The sequence below is a fragment of the Pelophylax lessonae genome (assembly GCF_965119305.1).
Source record: "Pelophylax lessonae genome assembly, chromosome: 11".
NCBI lineage: Eukaryota > Metazoa > Chordata > Amphibia > Anura > Ranidae > Pelophylax > Pelophylax lessonae.
Genome location: NC_138778.1, coordinates 54128542 through 54152611, shown reverse-complemented (window position 1 = coordinate 54152611; position 24070 = coordinate 54128542). Strand labels below are relative to the sequence as shown.

The window sequence follows — 24070 nt, the reverse complement described above, 5'->3', positions numbered from 1 at the left end:
GCAGTGTTGGCTACCTCGTCCTCCTCCTCAGGGCCAGATTAACGTAGGGGCTATTGGAGCTGCAGCTCCAGGCCCCTACCTTTTATATAGGCCCCGGGTTGGCCATATTCACTGTTACCACTCTTCTGTCACTTGTAAACACAGAAGTCTGGCTTCTATGCTCGCTTCCCCAGGCAGCACCCTCAGAACCTCCCCACACAGCGCGAAGGCCGGACAAGGAGGGACAGTTGCCGATGCATGGATGTGTTTATGGGCTTCAGAGACAGCATCCCATGTTGAATTAGGCATGCATGGCTGCACCCTTCCTCCTCTGGGTGCATGGCAAGGCACGGCCCTTAAGGCCCTTCAAAATCCTCAGCACCAAGCCCATGATGCTCTTAATCCGGCCCTGGTCCTCCTCCACCGCCGCTTCCACCTACACCACCCATAGGTGTGCGCAGCCTATTGCATTAAGGTGTGCACCCCAAAGTTGAAATACACATGCATGTGTTTGCCAGCAGGGAGAGTAATGTATCGGGGCCATGTACCTGTAGGCAAAGAGAAATAGAGCAGAGCAGGTCCGAGGGAGATCTTTCCCATCTCCTCACTGGCAATGCTATGTGCCCTAGGTGATTAGGGTGTGCCCAGGCACACCCAGCACACCCTGTGCGCATGCCTATGTCACCGCCACATCCACCACCACCTCAACCTCCCTCCTACTCCATATGGGCCTCGTCCTTCAGAGATGAAGAAGAACATTGTTTTATTTTTCTGTTTTTTTTTGTTGTTTTAAGTTATTTCCCTATCCACATTTGTTTGCAGAGCACTCGCCATGCTCTTAATTACGTTTTGCTGCCATTTGCAGCACTCTAGCCCTTTCCTTTGGTGTTTTAGAGCCATTTTAGTGCCTTAAAGTTCGGGTCCCCATTGACTTCAATGGGGTTCGGTGTCCGGGAAAAGTTCGGTAAAAGTCCGGGATACGGACCCCGGACTTTTTTTTAAAGTTCGGCCGAACCCGTCGAACACGGACATCTAGGTGTCCGCTCAACCCTAGTCATAACAGCTGCGATACATTCTGCTATATTTGTGGCAAGTTATACCAAACTAAAGGTAATGCAAAAAAAAAAAATCAATGACAATATTAATAAGCAAACAATAAACACAATAATAGTTCAAACACCTTCATTCTTATACCTTATAAAAATCACCCCTTTATACCTGGTTTATGCTTAGACATTTCTTGAGCTTCACATTGAAACTGTTCCAGTTTCACTCCACAAATAGAAATATAGAAGCTTTACCTAGTTGCATGAAACAACATGTGAATACTAATGTTTTTTTTTTGCCTTACTACCATAAATCAAATTTGTTAGATTTAATCTGTCATTTCCTAGGGCAGATTTCTTTGTAATTGATGACTACTCTGCTTAGTACCGGTATGTTGACATACGAGACAATTTTCAGGCAAACCTTTTAGTTCCTTCTCCTCAGTGGCGTATCATCTGTATATGCAGGTGTCCACTGCACATGAGCATTGAGGGGTTGTACTGTGACCCACACTGCATCCATGGATGATCCTCTGGTTGATCAGTGCCGCCGGGGGGCGGGGCAGTTGCAAGCACTAATCTCCCTGTATAGTTTTTAAGTGAAGCATTGGCTTCTCCTCCTCTCCCTCCTGCGGCTGTCAGCTCCTCCTCCTCCTTCGGCCCCCTGTGTTCTCCACCTCCTCCCCCTCCCCCCCTAGTGCTCCTCCTCCTCCTGCCCCCTGTGTGCTTCTCCTCCACCCCCCACAGCTGGCTTCCCTCCTCTCCCACTGGCTACTGTGGGGGATCTCTCATGGTGAAGAGTGGAGGAAGGGGCCGGTAAATATGTAATTTACCGGCCCCTTCCTTTTCTGAATTGGACACAGTGATCGATCGCTACCGATCGCTTCTGTGTCCTTTGATAACTGAGCTTACTCTGCTTCAGTTTCTGAATGAACAGGAACCTCTGTCTCCTGTTCATTCATTTTCAATGCTGAGGCTGCTGAGAAAAGGACTGGGAATCTCTGTTCTTATTCCATTTCTCTGTCTCAAAGTGGAGATGTCAGGGGTCTTTTTAGACCCTCTGATATATCACCAAAGCCCACTAACAGGGCTAAAAAAAAAAAAAAAAAAAAAATCAATAAGCATTAAAAAATCACATTGTAAAAGAATGATAGAAAATTGTAAAAAAAAAAAAAAAATACTGACACCACCCCCTGCCCTGCCGACATTGCCCACTGCCCCAACCCCCCAAAAAGCATTGTGGAAAAAAAATAAAAAACAAATTCAATTGTAAAAAACTAAATACATAGATACATTAAAAAAAAATTCTGACATGATACATTGCTCTACTTACATTCGTCCAATGCCCTAATGACACCATCCACTGGCCCCAAAAAAGCATTTTAAATAAAATAAAAAATTACAAAATATTTTTTTTTAATTATAAAAAATAAAAAACTACTGACACTGTCCACTGCCCTACTGACACCATCCTGCACATACTGTAATACCCACCGCCGTACACTCTGTACTCCTCCCTGGAGCAGCCAGCTTGTCCGGTGAAATCGGTCAGGCACTGGCACGTTTGCTCCAACAAAACCCCCCCCGGACCTCTCCATGGCTTGGTGAAAAACTGATATTCTGGACTGTCATGCTTCTTCTAGCTGGATGATGCTGATTGATTGTATGGATCATTTTGGATTTCATTACTCCTAACTTGGCTTCCCTCTAATGGTCCTTTTGGGACAAATCCTTGGATACGTTCATGGATGAGTATATCTTCAATTGTTTCCACAATGCATGTTTTGGATATATGAAGACTTTCATGTTTGTGCTATATTTTGCCTGTGCTGTGCCAGGGAGGTATATGTGCACACTGCACGCAGTTTACTGACACTTTCATGACGATGTACTTTATTTAAGTGCCTTTCCAAAGCCTCCTCTAGAGCACGCACAGATGTGCCCCTTATCCTTAACACCTGTGGATACAACTGATTTCAAACTTGCTTTGTCCAAGCCTACTTCAAAATGTTTCTTTTATAAGCCATGTGAACTGAATCCCTTTCAGAGTATTCATACAAGGGTCCTTTATAAAATCTAAGGACTAACCGCCTCATCAACCATTCTCTTGCCAGTGTTTTGATCAATTACATGACTTCAATGGCTATATATTTATATTGATATAATCTCTGCTGAATTTTTATATTTGAGCCTTTTTGGTCCATGGTGGAGAAGAGGGGGAGGTGGTGTATTTTGTTTTTAATTGATTCATGTGTGTCTTGTTAGTTGTGTTATTTTTTGGTACCTTGTATGTTTCAACATAATGCCAGAACCCTTTTTGGGTTGCTCTGGTATTTTGTATACAATTAGAATTTTAGATTTTTCCAATAAAATGTAATTTTTCTATTCCAGTGAGTCTTTGATTATCCATTTAGTACGGATTGGGTGGTCTGGAGTAATTAAACCAGTTTATTTTATTCCGTTTTTCTTCCTGTACCAATTTACTGGTATACTCCCCCCCCCCCCTTGTTTTTGGTGATAAAGTTGCTTTATTACTGTTTCTACATATTTTTGATTAATGATTTTTTCTTTCTGAGGTTTATGTCTTAGAGGGCCCATTGTTTAGTTCTCACCTCCACACACTCCACACCCCTCTCCTGCGTATACTACCTACCTTCATATACTCCGTACTCCTCTCCTGTACATACTACCCACCGCCGTACACTCCATTCTCCTCTCCTGCACACACTACCTACCTTCATACACTCCGTACTCCTCTCCTGTACATACTACCCACCACTGTACACTCCATACCCCTCTCCTGCACATACTACCTACCTTCATACACCCTGCACTCCTCTCCTGCACATACTACCCACCTCCATACATTCCGCACTCCTCGCCTGCACATATTACCCAACTCCATACACTCCGTACTCCTCTCCTGCACATACTACCCACCTCCATACACTCCGTACATGTACCATGTGTTATCAACAGGCAATATTTTTTATTCACTGTATTTTGCTACGACTCAATATACAGTATCTCACAAAAGTGAGTACACCGCTCACATTTTTGTAAATATTTTATTCTATATAATTTTATATTATTATTAGTGTTGAGCGAACACGGACTGTATTATTCGTGTTCGTACCGAATAATTGGATTTTTGTTACCCGAACACGGACCCGAAAACTTTACTGTATGTTCGGGTTTAAAATACGTGTTCGGTCATTTTACTTCCTGTTTTGTATGTAATGGCGCGCTTTTAATGGCGGGCTTTCAACAGTCAATCAACAAGCGTTTAACTGGTGTTCCTTAAGCCATCCCAGCCATGCCTACTAATGTATTAGTAGCTGTGATTGGCCATCTGAAGCATGTGACCATGTCTTTATAAGTTCGAGACCCAGCGCGCTGCGTCATTCTGCTGTAGTATTAGGGAGAGAGCACACATCATACGTGCTGGCTGCTGATTAGGGACAGACAGTGAAAAATTGTATTGTGTCTGAAAAGAATGCAGGGACAGGTCGGAGTGCAGGCAGGGCGAGTTATTAGGGCATTTTAGGGCGAGGCTGGAGAATAGGCAGGGTCAGTGTTCTACATCGATTTTGCTGTGTGGGGGGTTGGTTGTGCAGTGCCAGTGAACGATCTTATCGAGAATATTAGTGCGAGGCTGGAGAATAGGCAGGGTCAGTGTTCTACATTGATTTTGCTGTGTGGGGGTTGGTGCAGTGAACACAATCGTTTTGCCCTCAGTTAAGCCCGCTGAGGAGGAGGAGGAGGAGGGAGAAAAAATATATTTTTATCAGTCAGTTGTGTGCAGCGTTTTTGCTTCAGTGCTGACTGTGATAAGACACTGCTGTGTTCACATGTGCTATTGAGTGATTTTAAATTTTATACACTTTTTTTCTATTCCACTATTCAATATACACCCTTTTGGGTTAAAAAAATAAATAACTTGTGGCATAGTCTGTACTAATCTATTTAAAAATTACAAACTTAAAGGGGAATTTTCTTTTTTTTTTCCCTTCATAGCCTGCAGCAGAGCTGACTGACATAAGACACTGCTGTGTTCACATGTGCTATTGAGTGATTTTCAATTTTATACACTTTTTCTATTCCACTATTCAATATACACCCTTTTGGGTTAAAAAAAATTAAACTGTGGCATAGTCTGTACTAATCTATTTAAAAATTACAAACTTAAAGGGGAATTTTCTTTTTTTTTTTTTCTCTTCATAGCCTGCAGCAGAGCTGACTGACATAAGACGCTGCTGTGTTCACATGTGCTATTGAGTGATTTTCAATTTTATACACTTTTTTCTATTCCACTATTCAATATACACCCTTTTGGGTTAAAAAAATTAAATTGTGGCATAGTCTGTACTAATCTATTTAAAAATTACAAACTTAAAGGGGAATTTTATTTTTTTTCCCTTCATAGCCTGCAGCAGAGCTGACTGACATAAGACACTGCTGTGTTCACATGTGCTATTGAAAAATCACCAATTTTATATCATATTTTCTATTCCACTATTCAATATACACCCTTTTGGGTTAAAAAAATAAATAACTTGTGGCATAGTCTGTACTAATCTATTTAAAAATTACAAACTTAAAGGGGAATTTTCTTTTTTTTTTCCCTTCATAGCCTGCAGCAGAGCTGACTGACATAAGACACTGCTGTGTTCACATGTGCTATTGAGTGATTTTCAATTTTATACACTTTTTCTATTCCACTATTCAATATACACCCTTTTGGGTTAAAAAAAAAATTAAATTGTGGCATAGTCTGTACTAATCTATTTAAAAATTACAAACTTAAAGGGGAATTTTCTTTTTTTTTTTTTCTCTTCATAGCCTGCAGCAGAGCTGACTGACATAAGACGCTGCTGTGTTCACATGTGCTATTGAGTGATTTTCAATTTTATACACTTTTTTCTATTCCACTATTCAATATACACCCTTTTGGGTTAAAAAAAATTAAATTGTGGCATAGTCTGTACTAATCTATTTAAAAATTACAAACTTAAAGGGGAATTTTATTTTTTTTCCCTTCATAGCCTGCAGCAGAGCTGACTGACATAAGACACTGCTGTGTTCACATGTGCTATTGAAAAATCACCAATTTTATATCATATTTTCTATTCCGCTATTCAATCTACACCCTTTGGGGTAAAAAGAATTAAATTGCGGCATAGTCAGTATCGGTACGTGTGAGATACACCTTTCCAATTTTTGCGGCTCATCTTACACCGCCTAGGATTGCAGGGTGTTTCAGTTTGCCTCCTGCCTGTTCTGAACTCCTCATACTCCTCATCCTGCCTTTGGGGTACAAAAAATAGTAATCGGGGCCTAGTCTGGGTCTGTACATGTGAGATAGATACACCTTTTGATATCATATTTTCTATTCCGCTATTCAATCTACACCCTTGGGGTAAAAATAATTAAATTGCGGCATAATCAGTATCGGTACGTGTGAGATACACCTTTCCAATTTTTGGGGCTCATCTTACACCGCCGAGGATTGCAGGGTGTTTCAGTTTGCCTCCTGCCTGTTCCGAACTCCTCCTACTCCTCATCCTGCCTTTTGGGTACAAAAAATAGTAATCAGGGCCTAGTCTGGGTCTGTAAGTGTGAGATAGATACACCTTTTGATATCATATTTTCTATTCCGCTATTCAATCTACACCCTTTGGGGTAAAAATAATTAAATTGCGGCATAGTCTGTATCGGTGTACCCTCATTTAAAATGACTGAAAAAAAGCAGTGTTGGCTACCTCGTCCTCCTCCACCGCCGCTTCCACCTACACCGCCACATCCACCACCACCTCAACCTCCCTCCTACTCCATATGGGCCTCGTCCTTCACAGATGAAGAAAATTTTTTTAATTTTCTGTTTTATTTTTTGTTGTTTCAAGTTATTTCCCTATCCACATTTGTTTTCAGAGCACTTGCCATGCTCTTAACTACGTTTTGCTGCCATTTGCAGCACTCTAGCCCTTTCCATTGGTGTTTTAGAGCCATTTTAGTGCCTGGAAGTTCGGGTCCCCATTGACTTCAATGGGGTTCGGTGTCCGGGTAAAGTTCGGAAAAAGTCCGGGACACGGACCCGGACTTTTTTTCCAAGTTCGGCCGAACACGGACATCCAGGTGTCCGCTCAACTCTAATTATTATTATGTGACAACATTGAAGAAATTACACTAAGTGACACTTTTGACACTTCTTTTGGGGAACCAGTGACACAATACAGTAATCACTGCTAAAAAATATGCACTGTCACTGTACTAATGACACTGGCAGGGAATGGGGTTAACACCAGGGGGGATCAAAGGGTTGCATGTATTCCTAGGGAGTGCTTACTAACTGTGAGAAGGCAGGGATCTGTGTTCCTGCCTAGCAGAAACAGAGGATCACTATCTTCCCCTCTCATAGAACATAGGCAGAACGCCATTCTGCTCCTCTTGGGAATGATCGGCGGGTTCCGGCAGACTCGACTCGCTAATTGACTCCCGCTGTGTCCAATCACAGTGGGAGTGAGTTGCCGGGAGCTTGCGTGCGCGTCCCAGACCTGGAAGTGCAGATAGGTGTCACGTATAGGTACAGATTCTGCACAGAAGAGCCACCTTGCCACTGTATATTTACAGTATACGGTGGGCAAGCTTTTAATGTTAGATTTTTCTCATGACTGCAGTCCTGGGCATTGATGAGTACGCTCCACGTGAAAGGTAACCCAGCGTGCAGCGGAAGTAGGCCCCCACCCACAAGCTTATTGGTTATTCCATCACTTTTTCTCTTAAAGAGACTTTGTTGCCAATTAAAAAATGAAAAAGGAGCACTCCTTGAAAAACAAACAATACTTACCTGTCCCGACATTCATACAACTGTCTTGAAGAGATAAACTTACTAAAGAATCTTCTCTATCTGACACACTGGGTGTGCCTGGTGGTACCTTTGCTAGACCCCTATGTTACTACTGCAATGACATAGGGGCTGACAGATAAAACACTAGGAAGCTCTCTACTGGAGTTTGCTAAATCCCTAACATTGGTGTCAATCCACAAAGAAAAACACGTAAATAAGGATCATGATTTTGGCCACAACTGTCATTTTCAAATGTCATTTAGCAGAAAATATCAATATTTTTTGTTTCATTATAAACACATAATAAATGTGATTAACCTGGAGTAGATTGTTTTTTCTTCTCAACAAAATTTAAAATGTACATATTTTTTTCTCATTTAAAATTTTAATAAAGTGCAAAAAAAGAGTAATACTCACATATAAAAGCCTTGGGAGAAGCATGTAGTATCAACAACCTTCCGTCCAGTTACTAAGATGGCTGACATCGATCGCGCATGCATAGTAGGGTGTGTGCATAGCTAAAGCCGACGCGTTTCGTCGTACATTTGTTTTTTTTCTAAACTTTTTTTATTCACGTTGTCAGTGGAAAATTATAGCTGAAAGATGGTGCATATTGGTTGCATTGGGTTTTTTTTATAATAATTTTAAAATAATATTTTTATTGAGCCTCATTTCAATTTGAATATAGAGCATTAAAAAGCTAATTCTTCCATATTACAAACTCATATTATCCCCCCTAATTTCTCCCACCCCCTAACCCGCTCTTCCCCTTACGTTATTAACCCTCCCTTATTGCGGTCCAACCTCTATTTACCTGACTAGATTTAACATAACCCAATTTTAATCATTCCCCTGTTCTTTTCATACTTCAATATAATCTCTAGTCTTTTTAAAGTTAATCCATTTTTCCCATTTATTGGAGAAACAATCTATTTTTTCTTTGTCCATACTACACAGGTATTCCATGTCATGAATATATTCGACACTACTGCACCGCTCCCTAATAGGGGGAACTTCTGTATTGAACCAATTTTTTGGAATAGTCCCTTTTGCTGCATTTAGCAGATTTGGAATAATCAAATTTCTATATTGAACATGCAAATAAGGATCATGATTTTGGCCACGACTGTCATTTTCAAAATGTCATTTAGCAGAAAATATCAATATTTTTTGTTTGATTATAAACACATAATAAACGTGATTAAGGCTCCGTTCACATGTAGGCGTTTTGGGACGTTTTTGGGGAGTTTTTCTGCTCTAGGATCAGCTCTCAGCTTTCAAAACGCCCAACAAGACAAATCCTATTCATTTCAATGGCCCCTGTTCACATCTGAGTGTTTTGACGCTGTGAGCAAAACGCACAACGCTCAAAAAAGTACATGAGCTTCTTTTTGGGCAGATTACAGGCGTTTTCCATTGGTCTCTATTCAATCTAAAAACGCCTGCACAAAAAACGCTTGTAAAAACGCCAGTAAATCGCGGTAAAAATCGTGGCAAAAAATTTGGAGTAGATTGTTTTTTCTTCTCAACAAAATGTAAAATGTACATATAGCCAAAAGTAAATGGCCCTTTGCAAAGCCTCTGTCACTTTGCTCTGTATGGGGAAGGTGACAGGTGACAGTATCTGCCTAAAGCCTAACTCCAACCATTTTTCTTTTATTTTTAAATAGAAATGGACATTTTTGCCAGGTTTTTACTTCTGTCTGTGACCCCCACTAAGGGAAACTTTCCCTTACTTCCTGTTCATGTGAAACCCATTTGGGGGACTGATTATCACCAGGACAGGAAGTCATAGACAGGACTAAAAGCATTGTTAGATGTTCCAACCCTTTCTTACTCTACTAAAAATACACTGCTCAAAACAATTAAAGGAACACTTTATAAACAGAGTACAGCATCAATTCAAGTAAACTCTTGGAAAATTGATCAGGTCAATTAAGTAGCAGAGGGGGTTGTTAATAAGTTTCATCTGCTTTGGTATTAATGAAATTAACAACAGGTGCACTAGATGGGTAACAATGAGGCGACCTCCAAAACAGGAAGGGTTTTACAGGTAGAGGCCACTGACATTTTTTTTCTTGCTCATCTTTTCTGACTGTTTTTCACTAGTTTTGCATTTGGCTAGTGTCAGTATCACTACTGGTAGCATGAGGCAATACCTGGACCCTATAGAGGTTGCACAGGCAGTCCTACTCCTCAGGGGTGGCACATCAATATGTACCATTGCCAGGTTGGCTCAGGAGTTCAGTGATGCCCTGGGCCAGATCTGGTAGGAAATACCCAAGGACACCATCTGTGGTGTCAGGCATGCATACAGGCACGTGGGGGCCATACAAACTACTAAGTACCATTTTGAGTTGCTGCAATTAAATTTCAGCAAAATGGACTAGCCTGCTGCATCATTTTTTCACTTTGATTTTCGGGGTATCTTTAAATTCAGCTCTCTGTAGGTTAATAATTTTCATTTCCATCAAATGATGTGGCATCCTTTCATTCCTAACACATTACCCAGTCCATATCAGTATAGATATTCAGCATGATATTTTCCCCATTGAGATCTGATGTGTTTTCACAGTGTTTAACTTTTTCGAGCAGTGTATGTTTTTATTCTTGCCTTTGTCCTTCTTGGAGACATTTGCTTGTGCATACAAATCAAAATTACATATAGCACAATTATAGTGTTTGTTTCACATTGACAAAGGAAAAATACTTTTTGTAAAGTCTGGAGTCACCTGTCCCAAGTTCCAGCCCTCTTCACCAATGTAATTCTCATTTCCGTAGTATATGATAGTGCTGTCACTGAGCAGGTATTCCTTTATCTCTGACTCATCAGCCAGATAAACATCATCATCTTTAAAAAAAAAAAAAAATCATAAGGTTAGTATTAGATATATTATACACTGTATATATTTGGTACATTTGATGTTCATTGTTTGATACATTGTATTTTGGAACTTATGGTTTGCACCAACATGTATTAACTTGTAAAGATAGGCTAAAGCCTACCTTAACTGAGAAAAAACACCACTACCATCTTTGAAAAAGGCCATTCTGATGAGGCTATGAGCCCTAATCTTTTCATCCAGTGGTGGAAATGGGCAGTTCTTACCACATATAACACAATTCCTACTGGGTCACAGCTAGAGCTCTCCGATTAGCAGAGAGGATCAGCTTTGCCTATTGTAGAGCTATATTTCTGTCTCAGCAATCTCTCTCTGTAGTTTGCTCTCAGGGGAAAAGCTTTTCTTGTGCACACTTTCTAAGAAAATTGATTACACCTGAAATCTTTTTGGCTGATTTAAATTGAAAGTTCTGTTGTTTAGTTATTTAAAGTGGAACTATAGCATTAGTATGAGACAGCAGGTTGTCTTTATTGCCGAAGAGACTTTGTATGTCACTTCTGCATTCTTCTTGCCTACCTGCCTAGAAATGTTTCTTCTAAATGCCTTGGTTCCAGGATAAATCAACTATTGTGCACGTGTGCAGATGTTATGTAGTCCAGAGCCGACTAATCAAGATGGCTAAACGTGCCAAACAGGAAGATGACCAGGCAGTGTAAATCTGAGCCAGTGAAGGAGCTCAAGAATATCATAATGCCGAAGGTGAGCATAGCAGACTTTAGTTTCACTTTAACCAGTTGCCGATCACGCACCGCACATTTACTGCGGCAAGGTGTCTCGGCTGCGAGAACCAAAGTAATTGTACGTTGTAATTGTACGTTGCAAGCCCCCCTTCTCTGCGATGTGCTGATTCGGTCCAGAACCGATCAGTCATCAAGTCCAGGCCAATGATTTTTGGCCTGGACCTAGTGATTGGTTCTGACCAATTGAAGAATGTCCTGTGCCTGTGAAATGTAAACACAGGCACAGGAAATTATGCAATCTCCTCTCCTGGAGTCCTTTTTGGTTCCAGCGTGAGAGGAGAGAGAGCATCAACTGTGAGTACACAAGCAGTACACTGACACCAGTACACATACTCACACATTTAACCCCCTGATCACCCCCCAGTTAACCCTTTCATTCCCTGTGACAGTGTACACTATATACAGTATACAGATACATTTGCTGATCACTGTGTTAGTGTCACTTGTGACTTCAGTTAGTGTGAAACACAGTTAGTGGTAGTTAGTTTCTGTCCCAGAAAGGCTTAGGGTACCCGCCATCTACCCCCCAATAAAGATTTAACCCCCTTATCACCCCCAGTTAACCCCTTAATTGCCCTGTCACAGTGTCACTTTTATAGTGTACAGATCTTTTTTCTGATCACTGTATTAGTGTCACAGGTGACACCAGTTAGCGTTAATGTTAGCTAGTGTCAATTCAGGATAGCGTCAGATCCCCGCCACATATTTAGTAATACATTTTAACCCTTTGATTGCCAGTGACACACAAACACACACTAAATACCTCCAATACTAGTATAGTGTCTGAACAGATCAATATCTTTGATCCAATCAGAAATATACCAGCGTCCCCAATAGTTTAATGTTCCCAAAATGCAGCGTTAGCAGGATCAGCTCTGACACCTGCCAGCACCTGTGTTTAGCCCCCCCCCCCCCCAAGAAGTGCAGAATCAGCAGATTACTGTCACTTCCAATACACAGCACACTAAACCGCAGCATTAGCATAGTCAGGCCTGATCTCTGCTAGCACTAGCAGTTACATTTTTTGGTAGCAGTTCAAACAGTCCCTGAAAACCAGGTGCTTTTTTACCTGTGAGTCAAACTAGGTACCTATAAATGTTTTGGTCAAAATGTCCAAACAGAGGTACACTAGCCTACACAATGCTGAGCATGACAGATGAGAGCGATGGGGAAGCCTCACTGTCAGAATCAGGCTCAGTCTTCAAACCTGTAGAGAGCAGCGGCACCCTGACAGATAGCTCTGATGACAGAGTAGTGGTCCCTGCTAAGGTCAAACATACCTGACCTCATTCTTCTGTTGCTGAGGTGCAACAATCGCAGGGTTCTCGTATGCAGCAGAGTGTCGTACTAGTGCCGCTCAACCTTCTGGTGAACTGGCAAGCACCAGTGGCCTAGTACATCCTGGTCATAGTCAAAACAGCACTGCAGTAACAGTTGGTGACGTAGCGAGTCCCAAAAGTGCAGTACAAGCTGGTATGGTGGCTAGCACAAGTAGTGTCCTGCAGCCCCCAATAATTCGAAGACAGGCCCATAGTGTCCTTCCTGATGCATTTGCAAATCCTGATTGGGAGCCCACCACTTCTGCAGCGCCCGTATATTTCCCCCATTCACTGGCCAACCCAGAATTCAGGTGGAAACAGACAATTTTACTTCCCTTGATTTTTATGAGCTGTTTTTCATGGAAGATCTGTACAGATCTATTGTGGAGCAAAGCAATTTTTATGTCGATCAATTCATCACCGCAAATCCAAATTTGACCCTTGTCAGAGAATTTCCATGGAAACGTATCACTGTTTCTGAATTTAAAACCTTTCTTGGCCTATCCCTCCTCATGGACATTACTAAAAAGTGTGAGTTGCTGTTATATTGGTCCACTGACCCAATTCATCATATGCCTGTGTTCTCTGCTGCCATGGCCAGGACTAGATACGACCAAATCTTGCGGTTCATGCACTTCAGTAACAATGAACTCTGTTGTCCTTGTGGTCACCCTGGATAAGACTGGCTCCACAAAATTCGGCCCCTCATAAATCACTTCAACCAAAAGTTTGCAGCCTTGTATACGCCCCAACAAGCTGTCTGTGTTGCTGAGTCCCTGATTAAATTTTCTGTCCGTCTTGCTTTCAAACAATTTCTCCCCAGCAAGAATGCCAGATATAGGGTCAAGATATATAAGCTCTGTGACAGGGCAACAGGCTATACATGTAGTTTCTGGATTTACGAGGGAAAAGATAGCAATGTGGAGCCCCCCAATTGCCCAGACTACATGGGGAGCAGCGGCAAGGTTCTTTGGGACTAGGTGTCACTCTTATTCGGAAAGGGGTACCATTTATACGTGGAAAATTATTACACTAGCGTGCTACTTTTTAGTCACCTTTTTGAATTTGGAATTGGCGCATGTGGCACCATGCAACCTTATCGCCAAGGCTTACCCCAACAACTTGTAGATTCTCGAATTAGACGGGGCTAGAGAGCCTACTTGAAGTGTAATAAATTGCTTGCAGTGAAGTGAAGGGACACACAGAATGTTTTCATTCTGTTCTACATTCACGCAAATACGACAATCCAAATTGCAATGGCAACTGGTGTTGTGAAGAAGCCCCTCTGTGTCCACGAATACAACCTTAACAAGGGAGGGGTGGACTTCAATGACCAGGGGATGGCGCCGTACTTAATTGCCCCTAAGGCCAGACGCTGGTACAAAAAAGTGTCTGTATACCTATTCCAATTGGCTATGCTGAACGCTTATGTGCTATCCAAAGCATCAGGATGAAGTGGATCCTTCCTGAAATTCCAGGAAGAGATCATCACAGCCCTTCTGTATCCAGAAGGGTCTGTGGCCCAAATTCACAATCCAGATGCAGTGAGCCGGCTGCATGAGAGGCATTTTCGGGATGTCCTCCCTGGTACCCTTACCCAAAGAGCACCCCAAAGACGATGTCGTGTCTGTAGAAAACGTGGATATGCGTGACACCCGTTATTTTTGTCCCTTCTGTCCTGGCCAACCTGGTCTCTGTGGTTTCCGTCGCTGCCACACATTAGTAAAGTATTAGTATAGGGCATAGCACGGCACAGTCTAGGGCACACTTTTACACAGGGCCTCGAAAGATGTTAGATGGCGATCGCATTTTGAGAGGCCCGAACCTGGAACATTTTACAGTTACAAAAAAAGTGTAAAAAAAAAAAAATTACAAAATATAAATAAATAAAAAAGCCCAAAATAGTTGTTGTTTTATTGAGTTTATTTTCTGTTCTTACTCTACTTTTCTACTCTTTCTACTTTTACTGTACTTTATAACATACTGTTATACTGTAATGTTTTATTTTTACTGTTATTCATTGTTAACCATATTTTGCTTTTCAGATACCACCATTCTACGCTACTGTATGCTATTATAGTTTAATGTTTTATTGTTACTGTGTTTTATTGTTAACCATTGTTTGCTTTGAAGGTACGCCCATAAGCTGCCGCACTGATTTGTTTATTCTGACAGCAACAGTGTTTGCTCTCAGCATAAACGTAAATCAATGATGGCAGCACTGTAGAAGGTGATTTCACCACTGCAGTTAAAAAAAGAGCATATATGGCAAAGCATAGGGGATGGGGTGGACACAGAAGGAGGATCTCCCCTATGCTTCGCCATATATTTTTTAACACTTTTCTTGGCAAAGATTTCTTCATTCACATCGATCGATGCAAGTGGAGGAATTTTCTTTGTTCTTTTTTTTCCTTCAGGCCATGGGCTGAAGGAAAAAAAAAGAACATTGCATGTATGCCCCTGATTTGAAGTGGGTGGATGTTGGGAGGTCCAATGGTGGGCATACCAAACACTTTCTGGCAGAGATTTCTTCATCCACATCGATTGATGTGAATGGAGGAATCTATTAGGTTCTCTTTTTGCGTTCAACCCACAGGGTGCATGAAAAAAGAACATTACAATATATGCCCAACAAAGACCAGCAATGTACTGGTACGTCGCTGGACTTTGAGTGGTCATACCAAGATGATGCTTGCAGATTTAGGTATCATCTTGGTATTGTTTTTTACAGCTAGCAGTCGGCTTTCATCTTAAAGTCATCCTAGCAGATAATTTGCCACTGAACTGCTTTTACAAGCAGTGGGAAGGGGACTCCCCCCTCCTCCCGCTGCCTTCCGGGATTTTCCCGGGCTCTCCTGTCCCACCAGGTAACCCGAGACTGCAGCTGGTGGTTCCGTCAGCTGACCATAGAGCTGATTGGGGACCACAATGGCTCTAATCATCTCTATTGCCTAAGATACTGGAAACTACAAGCTTTTCATTACTACGGTTTCGCCAGATATAAACAGCGCCATTGGGAAATTGGGAAAGCATATTATTTATCACACCAATCTTGGTGTGGTCAGATGCTTTAAGGGCAGAGGAGAGATCTAGAGTCTAATAGACCCCATTTTTTTTTTTTTTCTAAAGTGTGCCTGTCCCTACTTATTGCTATCATAGGAGATATTTAAATTCCCTGTGATAACAATAAAAATGCTAAAAAAAAAAAAAAAATAATAATGAAAGGGAAGGTGTCAAAATAACATAAGAAAGCAAAATTTATGGTGTCATATGTGAACAGCAATTGAAGCATGCATGTGAGGTATCACTGCAAATGTCAGATCGAGGGCACTAATCCTTGCAGTAGACCTCCTCTGTAAATCTAAAGTGGTAACCTGTAAAGGCTTTTAAAAATGTACGTAGTTTGTTGCCGCTGCATGGGCGTGCGCAATTTTAAAGCATGTAATGTTTGGTATCTATGTACTCGGCATAAGATCATCTTTTATATTTTACCAAACAATTGGGCAATATATAGTGTATTTGTGCATTAAATTTTTTTTGGAAAAAAAAATGCGTTTGGAAAACCTCTGCGCAAATACTGTGTGACAAAAAAAATTGCAACACCCACCATTTTGTTCTATAGGGCCTCTGCTTTAAAATATATACATATAATGTTTGGGGGTTCAAAGTAATTTTCTAGTAAAAAAATAAATAAAAAATTTCATGTAAACAAAAGGTGTCAGATGGCATAAAATGGCAGGACAGTTCAAACACCCCCCAAATCACCCCTTTTTGAAAAGAAGATACCCCAAGCTATTTCCTGAGAGGCATGTTGAGTCCATGGAATATTTAATATTTTGCCACAAGTTTTGGGAAAAATTACATTTTTTTTTTTTTTTTACACAAAGTTGTCACTAAATGATATATTGCTCACACATGCCATGAGTACTGTATATGTGGACTGACACCCCAAAATACATTCTGCTGCTTCGCCTGAGTACAGGGATACCACATGCGTGAGACTTTTTGGGAGCGTAGCTGTGTACGGGACCCCAAAAACCAATCATCACCTTTTCAGGTTTTCTAAGGACGTCAATTGCTTATTTTACTTCCTCACTACATATAACAGTTTTGGAGGCCCTGAAATGTCAAGATAGCACAACCCCCCCCGCCCCCAAATGACCCAATTCAATGGGTCAAGTAGACTCTCCAAGCTATGTGGTGAGCGGCATGTTGAGTTCATGGAATATTTTATATTTTGCCACAAGTTTCGTAAAAATTAAAAATTTTATTTTTTGTTACAAGTTGTCATTTAAATGATAAATAGCTCAAACATGCCATGGCTATATGTGAAATGACACCCCAAAATACATTCTGCTTATTCTCCTGAGTACGGGGATACCACATGTGTGATACTTTCTGACAGTCTAGCTGCATACAGGACCCCAAAAACCAATCACCGCCTTCAGGCTTTCTAAGGGTGTAAATTGTTGATTTCATTCTTCACTACCTATCACAGTTTTGGAGGCTATGAAATGCCAAGATAGCACAAAACCTCCCCAAATTACCCCTTTTCAGAAAATAGACACCCCAATGTATTTGCAAAGAGGCATGGTGAGTATTTTGCAGCTCTCAATTGTTTTGGAAAATGAAGAAAGGAAAGAAAAATGTATTTTTTTTTTTTTTTCAATATTCAAAACTTTGTGATAAAAGTAAGATCTGCAAAATACTCAACATGCCTCTCAGCGAATAGCTTAGGGTGTCTACTTTCTGAAAAGGGGTCATTTGGGGGGAGGGGTTTTGCTGTCTTGGCATTTCATGGCCTCCAAACCTAAGATAGGTAGTGAGGAGTGAAAAATCAACAATTTACACCCTTATAAAACCTGAAGGTGGTGATTGGTTTTCGGCAGCGGCGGCCCCCTAATCCCTACGCGCCAGCCCTTAATCTCCATGTGGGGCACTGGACGCATGTATTTCTATGAGCTTTTTCTTTTTTTTTAGAAGCATATGAGCCTGAAGCTCTAATTGGCTTCAAAAAAGTTGGGCTCTGGGCACTGAGCACTGCACCCCGCGCCTACCTACTTGTGACATTAGCGAATGTTGATTCGCTGTTGTCTTCCTGCTTCTCCTCCTGGCCAATCAGGATAGGAAGCGGGCCCTAAGACTGTATTGGGCGGGAGGAGAAGCGACCGCATTGGGCAGGGAGAAGAAGCTGGGGAAGCCGTCCACGACCTGGATGGGGTAAGTGCGGGGCTGGCAGGCACTGCTTCTACTTTTACCTGTGCTGGCCGCTGCCATCTGCATCCGAGGAACCTTTACCTCCCACCCGGCACTGCCTGGTATTTATACTACTGCCTACTTGTTGTACTAGGCATAGTTAATTGCCCCACACTGTTACACCAGGTGGGCACTGTCAGCTCCTTCTACATGCACTGCCACCTCATTACACTAGGAGAGGAGCCTGTCATATCAGCAATATTTGTAAAGTATTTATATCTGTTCATAGCTAGGGTCTGGTAGAAGGGTGACCGCTGAATACACTGAGTATACTGTTCATGGGTAATAAATGGTTAAACTCTTTTTGGATAATTTGCATAGAGTTTATTGGCAGTGCATATACAGTCCATGGGTACTGTATATAAAGTTTGTTTGTAATGTGTACACTGTTCATTGGTAATGTACACTGTTTGTGGGTAACTTTTTCATTAGCAGTGTGTAGACTGTTCATAGGTGATGTACATATCAGTATACAGTTCATGGGTAGTGTGTATACTATTCAGGGTAAAACATTTATACAGTTGATGGGCAACTTGTAAATTGTTCATGGGTAATGTATTTACTGTTCATAGATAGTGTGTATACTGCTCATGGTTAGTGTGTATAGTGTTCATGAGTGATGGGTATACTGTTCATAGATAGTGTGTATGCGTTCATGGGTAACATGTATACTGTTCATGGATAGTGTGTATACTGTTCATATTGTAGATAGTGTTTACTGTTCATGGGTATCATGTCTATTGTTCATAGATAGTGTGTATACTGTACATGTGTAACATGTATACCGTGGGCTGGCTGACTGGCTGGAAGACAAGGGGGTGGCGGGGGGGTTGTTTGCCACCCCCCCCCCCCAAAAAAAATGGAGCACCAGCCGCCACTTTGAGGTGTAATGCCACAACTTTGTGTAAAAAAAATTATTTATTTTTTTTGTAATTTTTAAAACACCCGTGACATAAGAAAACGAAATATTCAATGGGCTCAACAGGCCTCTCAGGTAATTCCTTGGGGTGTCTACTTTCCAAAAAGGGGTAATGTGGGGGGGACGTAAATTCCAGTATATACACCATAGTTTGTAGATGGTATAACTTTTGCGCAAACCAATAAATATACAATTATTGAGATTTTTTTTTTATCAAAGACATTTAGCTAAATACATTTTGGCCTAAATATGACAAAAATTCAGTTTATTGAGTATTTTTTATCAGAAAAAGTAGAAAATGTGATTTTTTTCTTAAAATTTTCGTCCTTTTTTAGTGTATATCGCAAAAAATAAAAACTGCAGAGGTTATCAAATACTACCAAAAGAAAGCTCTATTTGTGGGGAAAAAGGACATCAATTTTATTTGGGTACAGCATTGCATGACTGTGCAATTACCAGTTAAAATCTTGCAGTGCCCAATTGCAAAAAAATGGCCTGGTTATTATGGGGCAAAACCTTCCGGTCCAGAAGTGGTTAAGAAATGAACCTGTGTTCTCTGCCAACATCCAAGGATTTGCATGGAAATTTGAATAGAACCAGAGCATTTTATTCACATGATTGGATGTTTGCAGTGGACATAGAACAGCTTCTAGTCATCTTTATAAAACAGGCATGTAGAGCTCCTATTTAATCAAACCAAAGAGGGATAAGTTAAATTTTGAGTCAGCGCCTCCTTTATAATTCATTGATTTGTTGTCCACTCATAACATTTGTATGTAGTTGTGTCTCTTTTCAATGAGTTAGCGATTTGTTATAGGTTACTCACTAAGCTCTTACCGATGGCCCATGGGTTGAAGAGTAGAGTGAATCCTGGCAGCTTATGGGATATGTATCCTCCAGAGAAGAAACGGACATTCAGCTGGTAAGATCCAATGATAGCCGTAACAGGAGGCGTGATCCATACAGTCAGAGTGCTTGAGGTGGTAGAGTCAGAAACTGCCCTCCATTTCCCTTTATTGACTTCCTTTGTGGATAGAGAAAATGTGGTTTTTGTTCCTTTGGCAACACTTGGTGATTTCCCTTAAAGAAACAGCATCACATGTAGAATTAATGTATAGTATGGAGTTCAGAGATTATTTATTTAATGGTTGCAATCATATCCAGTACATTTCTGGGTTTTAATATATCCTCATGAATCAGGCTCTAGTTTCGAATTATCAGTTTAAAGTCTAAAGTGCCATCACTACATAGTTATAGTTGGCAAGGTTAAATAAAGACGTTGGTCCATTAAGTTCAACCTGAGCGAGTGTAGCACCTTCTAGTGTGTGCTGGATGTAAGGTAGGTTTTTTGTAGAGTAGGCTTGTTAGTGTAGGTAAATTTATTTAGCTCAGGGCAAGCCTGAACTGTAAATCTGGATTAGGATTCAGTGAGTCTGGGCTGGATGACACATCCTAGCAGCCTCTCTGGTGTCTCCCCCTATTTTCTGGGACATTGGAGAATGTTAAAGACATACTGGGTGGAGGCCAGGAGGAGCTTCTTGGAATAATTATGAGGGCCCCAATAAAGAGCTGGCAGCGGGCATAAATAAGCATGAGTCTTGCCAACATGGGAGTTGGGTGAAAGATGGAGTTGGAGTGCTGAGGAGGCTGTTGGTGACCCTTAAGGATGGCCCCTAGTCTGGGGGGGGGGTGTCCTTGGGCGAGGGCTCCAGCTGGAAGGATCCTGTCATAGCACATGGAGGAAGCCCTTCCTGGAGGCATGGGAGCAAGGATATAGGACAGCAGGAGCAGGTTAGCACTACTGGGAGATCTCCTGAGAGTCAGCAGGGTGAGCTGGTGAGTGTCAGTCTGGAGGACTGTGGTGGAGAAGTTAGCCTGGAGGGTTAGTAAAGAGGCAGCTTCAGCCAGGTGGGTTGGCAGTGCCTGAGGGGGTGGTGCTGGAATCAGTGACCACAGGAGGAAGAGTACAAGCTGGACAATGTAATCTTTGCTACACAATCAAGGGTTCTTGCCTGTAATGGGATCCAGCTGGGGTTCTGCAAGCATTTGTGTTCTGGAGAAAAAAGTGGAGCTTGGCATTGTGTGCTATCGTTGTGTGCTATCGTTGAGTCTGTCAACTACTAGGACCCCCAGATCTTTCTCTATCCTTGAATACCCCAGAATTTCTTGCCCATACAAGTAACGTGCATTCAAATTTTTAGCTTCCAAGTGCAGTACCTTTCCAGTTTTAAACCTTATCTGCCAAGTACCATTCAGTAAGCTGTCCTTAATATAACATGGCTAAGTTCTTTCAGAACTCCCAGGTGTAAGTTATCTGGTCCTGGTGATTCATTCACATTAAGTTTTTCTAGTCTTTTTGATCACTGGTTTCAACCACAAGGGTACATTCAATATAATGTTATTAACCACTTCCTGATAAGCAGGTGCATATATGTGGCCTCACGGAAGTAGGTCTTTATCTGTGGGACCTCATATATGTGCTGTCGTGTTTGTGCTGAGAGCATGCTTCACAGTGTGCTTCCAGGGTCTCCTATTAATGAACGGCAACCAGGAGGCCTGAATCCTAATCAGTGTCATTGTCAGTGTGTTTTTGGTAGGTTGAAAAAGAAAAATGTGCACTATTTCTGGGCCCTACTACAAGTACAAACAACAAATAATATACACATATGTGGTATCGCAGCAATTGACAGGAGCAGGAGAATTTATTTTGCATTGTTCTTTTGTGGTAAATTATGATAATAGTAGGAAATATAAGCTAAATAAAAAAACAGGGAATGAATGCACGACCTTTAAGATGGCGGACGCTTAATCCTACTGCTCTGGTCTGCGTCTTTCTTCTGTGACTCCCGCTCTGCAGCAATCATAGCTTCGGGAGTACTCCAGAATGATTCCGGTAAGCAGTGGGCACACCATGGGCAAGATAGGGAATCAAAAAAACTTTCCCCCTCCTCCTGCTGCAGTGCAGCCTCCTTCTATCCTTTCTGTATAGGCCGGTATTTCCCAGCCACGAGTGTGCCGGAAGACCCCCTGGAACTCACAGACCTCTTCATTCATGTCGAGGAAGCTGTTTAAGGGGCTTCATCTGCCATTCCTTCCATTCCCTCAGCTCAGCATACTTCTATAGTGACGCTGGAGGTCCTCGACCTTAAACTAAAAGTGGGAAAAATTGCTCAAGAGCTTAGAGGTGAGATATACCAATTGGGTGAGCGAACTGATACTCTTGAAAATAAATTTGACGAGCTGGTGCAGTATGTGCATGTTTTGGAGGAAGACAGTGCAGCATTGAAACACACCGTATCTCAAATACAAATACAACAGGAGGATTTGGAGAATAGAGAGCAGCGCCAGAATTTGAGAAATCATGGAATCCCTGAAACTAAGTGAAAAAAAAGGATAGCGGAATGTATGGAGGTGGGTAGTATGTGCAGGTGAAGAATGAGGAGTGTACCGCTGTGGGTAGTATATGCAGGATGGGGCCAGTATGGCAGTGGATGGTGTCAGTAGTTCTTTATTTTTATTAATTTATTTATTTTTTATTATTTTTTAACAATTTATTTTTTTTGCATTTTTATTTTTTATTTTTTCAAATGCTTTTTGGGGGCCAGTGGATGGTGTCAGTAGGACCGTGGATCGTGTAAGTGGAGCAGTGGACAGTGTCAGTGTATTTTTTTTTTTTTTTTTAGAGTTTTATTTTTTTTATTATTTTTTACAATTTATTTTTAAATTATTTTTTTCACAATGATTGGGAGAGGGGAGGGGGCGCTAGTGGACAGTGTTAGTAGGGCAGTGGTTGGTGTCAGTAGTTTTTGTGTTTAATATTTTATTATCTAGTATTTTTTACAATTTGTTTTTTGTTATTTTTTTCTAAATAATGTTTGAAATATCTTTTTTTCCACAGTGCTTGGTTGCAGGGGTCGGGGTAAGGGGCAGTGAACAGTGTCAGTATAGCAGTGTATGGTGTAAGTACTTTTTTATTTTTATGTATTTACTTTTTTTACAATTTAATTTGTTTTTCATTTTTTCATTTTTTTTCACAATGCTTTTTTTTTAGGGGGAGGGGGTTAGGGAAATGGACAGTGTTGGTAGGGCAAGGGGGGAGGAATATGGTTTCAGTAGTTTTTTATTTTAATTTTTGTGTTGAATGACTGCCCTGCTGCTAAGTGAACACAAGACGTTGCCTGATCAGCATGGGCACTATTAAGGGAGCATTTTGCATTTTCTCACTGAAAGCAAAGGATTCTCTGATTAAACAAAGTGGAGAGGAGAGGAGAGGCAGTGATGTCACAATCTCCACCTTATACAATCAGAGAACATTTTTCATATACGTGGAGCATTTGCTAACCTTTATCTGAATGGCTCCAGTGCAAGGCACAGAACCAAGTCGCTAGTAGAGATCGCTATAGTAGACTTGCCCAATACAGAGATTTCCATCTTCCAGGGGGATCAGCCAGGTGTATGGTATATGCATGTTTACATTGGTCCAAGCCAGACCAATGTAACTAACTATGTAAAAATATTCCTTGTCTGGAATTCATCTTTCATTTTCCTGTAAAAGTTTAAACTTTGTTTCACCCATATTAATTAATAATGCACTCTGCATTTAAATCTCAAAATGTCTTACCTGTTTCAACATCAAAGGTAAAATTCTCTCCAAGTTTCAGGGCCCTGTTGAGAGAAAACGTCATCTGAAAGGCTTGTCCTCTTCTCACAATGAGCTGCTTGGAGATATAGCCGCTGGTGTGATGGTCAAGTCTGTTCTTTGCCATATGAAAATCAACACTTTCCAGATGGAGCGTGTCTGGAGATAGTTAAATACATGGCAACATTCAACATCTTATCTGGTCTGTATATTATCCTATGGATGTGTTTTCTGATAAAACAATCCTAATGGCACAGTTTAACATACTTTTGCAGGTCCTTATAACAACAGATAGAGATAGAGTAAAATATGTACTGTGCGTGGCGCCTTTATCAACCAAGCAGATTCCAAATCGTTTTTATGTTTCAGGTAGAGCTCGAAAACAAACCTCTCATTGACTAGACTTAATATTATTATCATAC

At 41.1% G+C, this 24070-nt stretch overlaps 1 protein-coding gene across 1 annotated transcript in view; it reads right to left on the bottom strand.

The window, feature by feature from the left end:
- The window catches only part of LOC309567158 (protein-glutamine gamma-glutamyltransferase 6-like), a 102245-nt gene extending 78407 nt beyond the window's left edge, over window positions 1-23838 (bottom strand). Inside the window, exons 1-3 of the mRNA XM_082272505.1 lie at window positions 23631-23838; window positions 19847-20089; window positions 10605-10723 (exon numbers count right to left, since the gene is read on the bottom strand). Coding sequence (XP_082128631.1) covers window positions 10605-10723; window positions 19847-20089; window positions 23631-23775 — 507 coding nt within the window. The 5' untranslated portion in view covers window positions 23776-23838. The remainder of the gene's footprint in view (window positions 1-10604; window positions 10724-19846; window positions 20090-23630) is intronic.
- Between the last annotated feature and the right edge of the window lie 232 nt (window positions 23839-24070).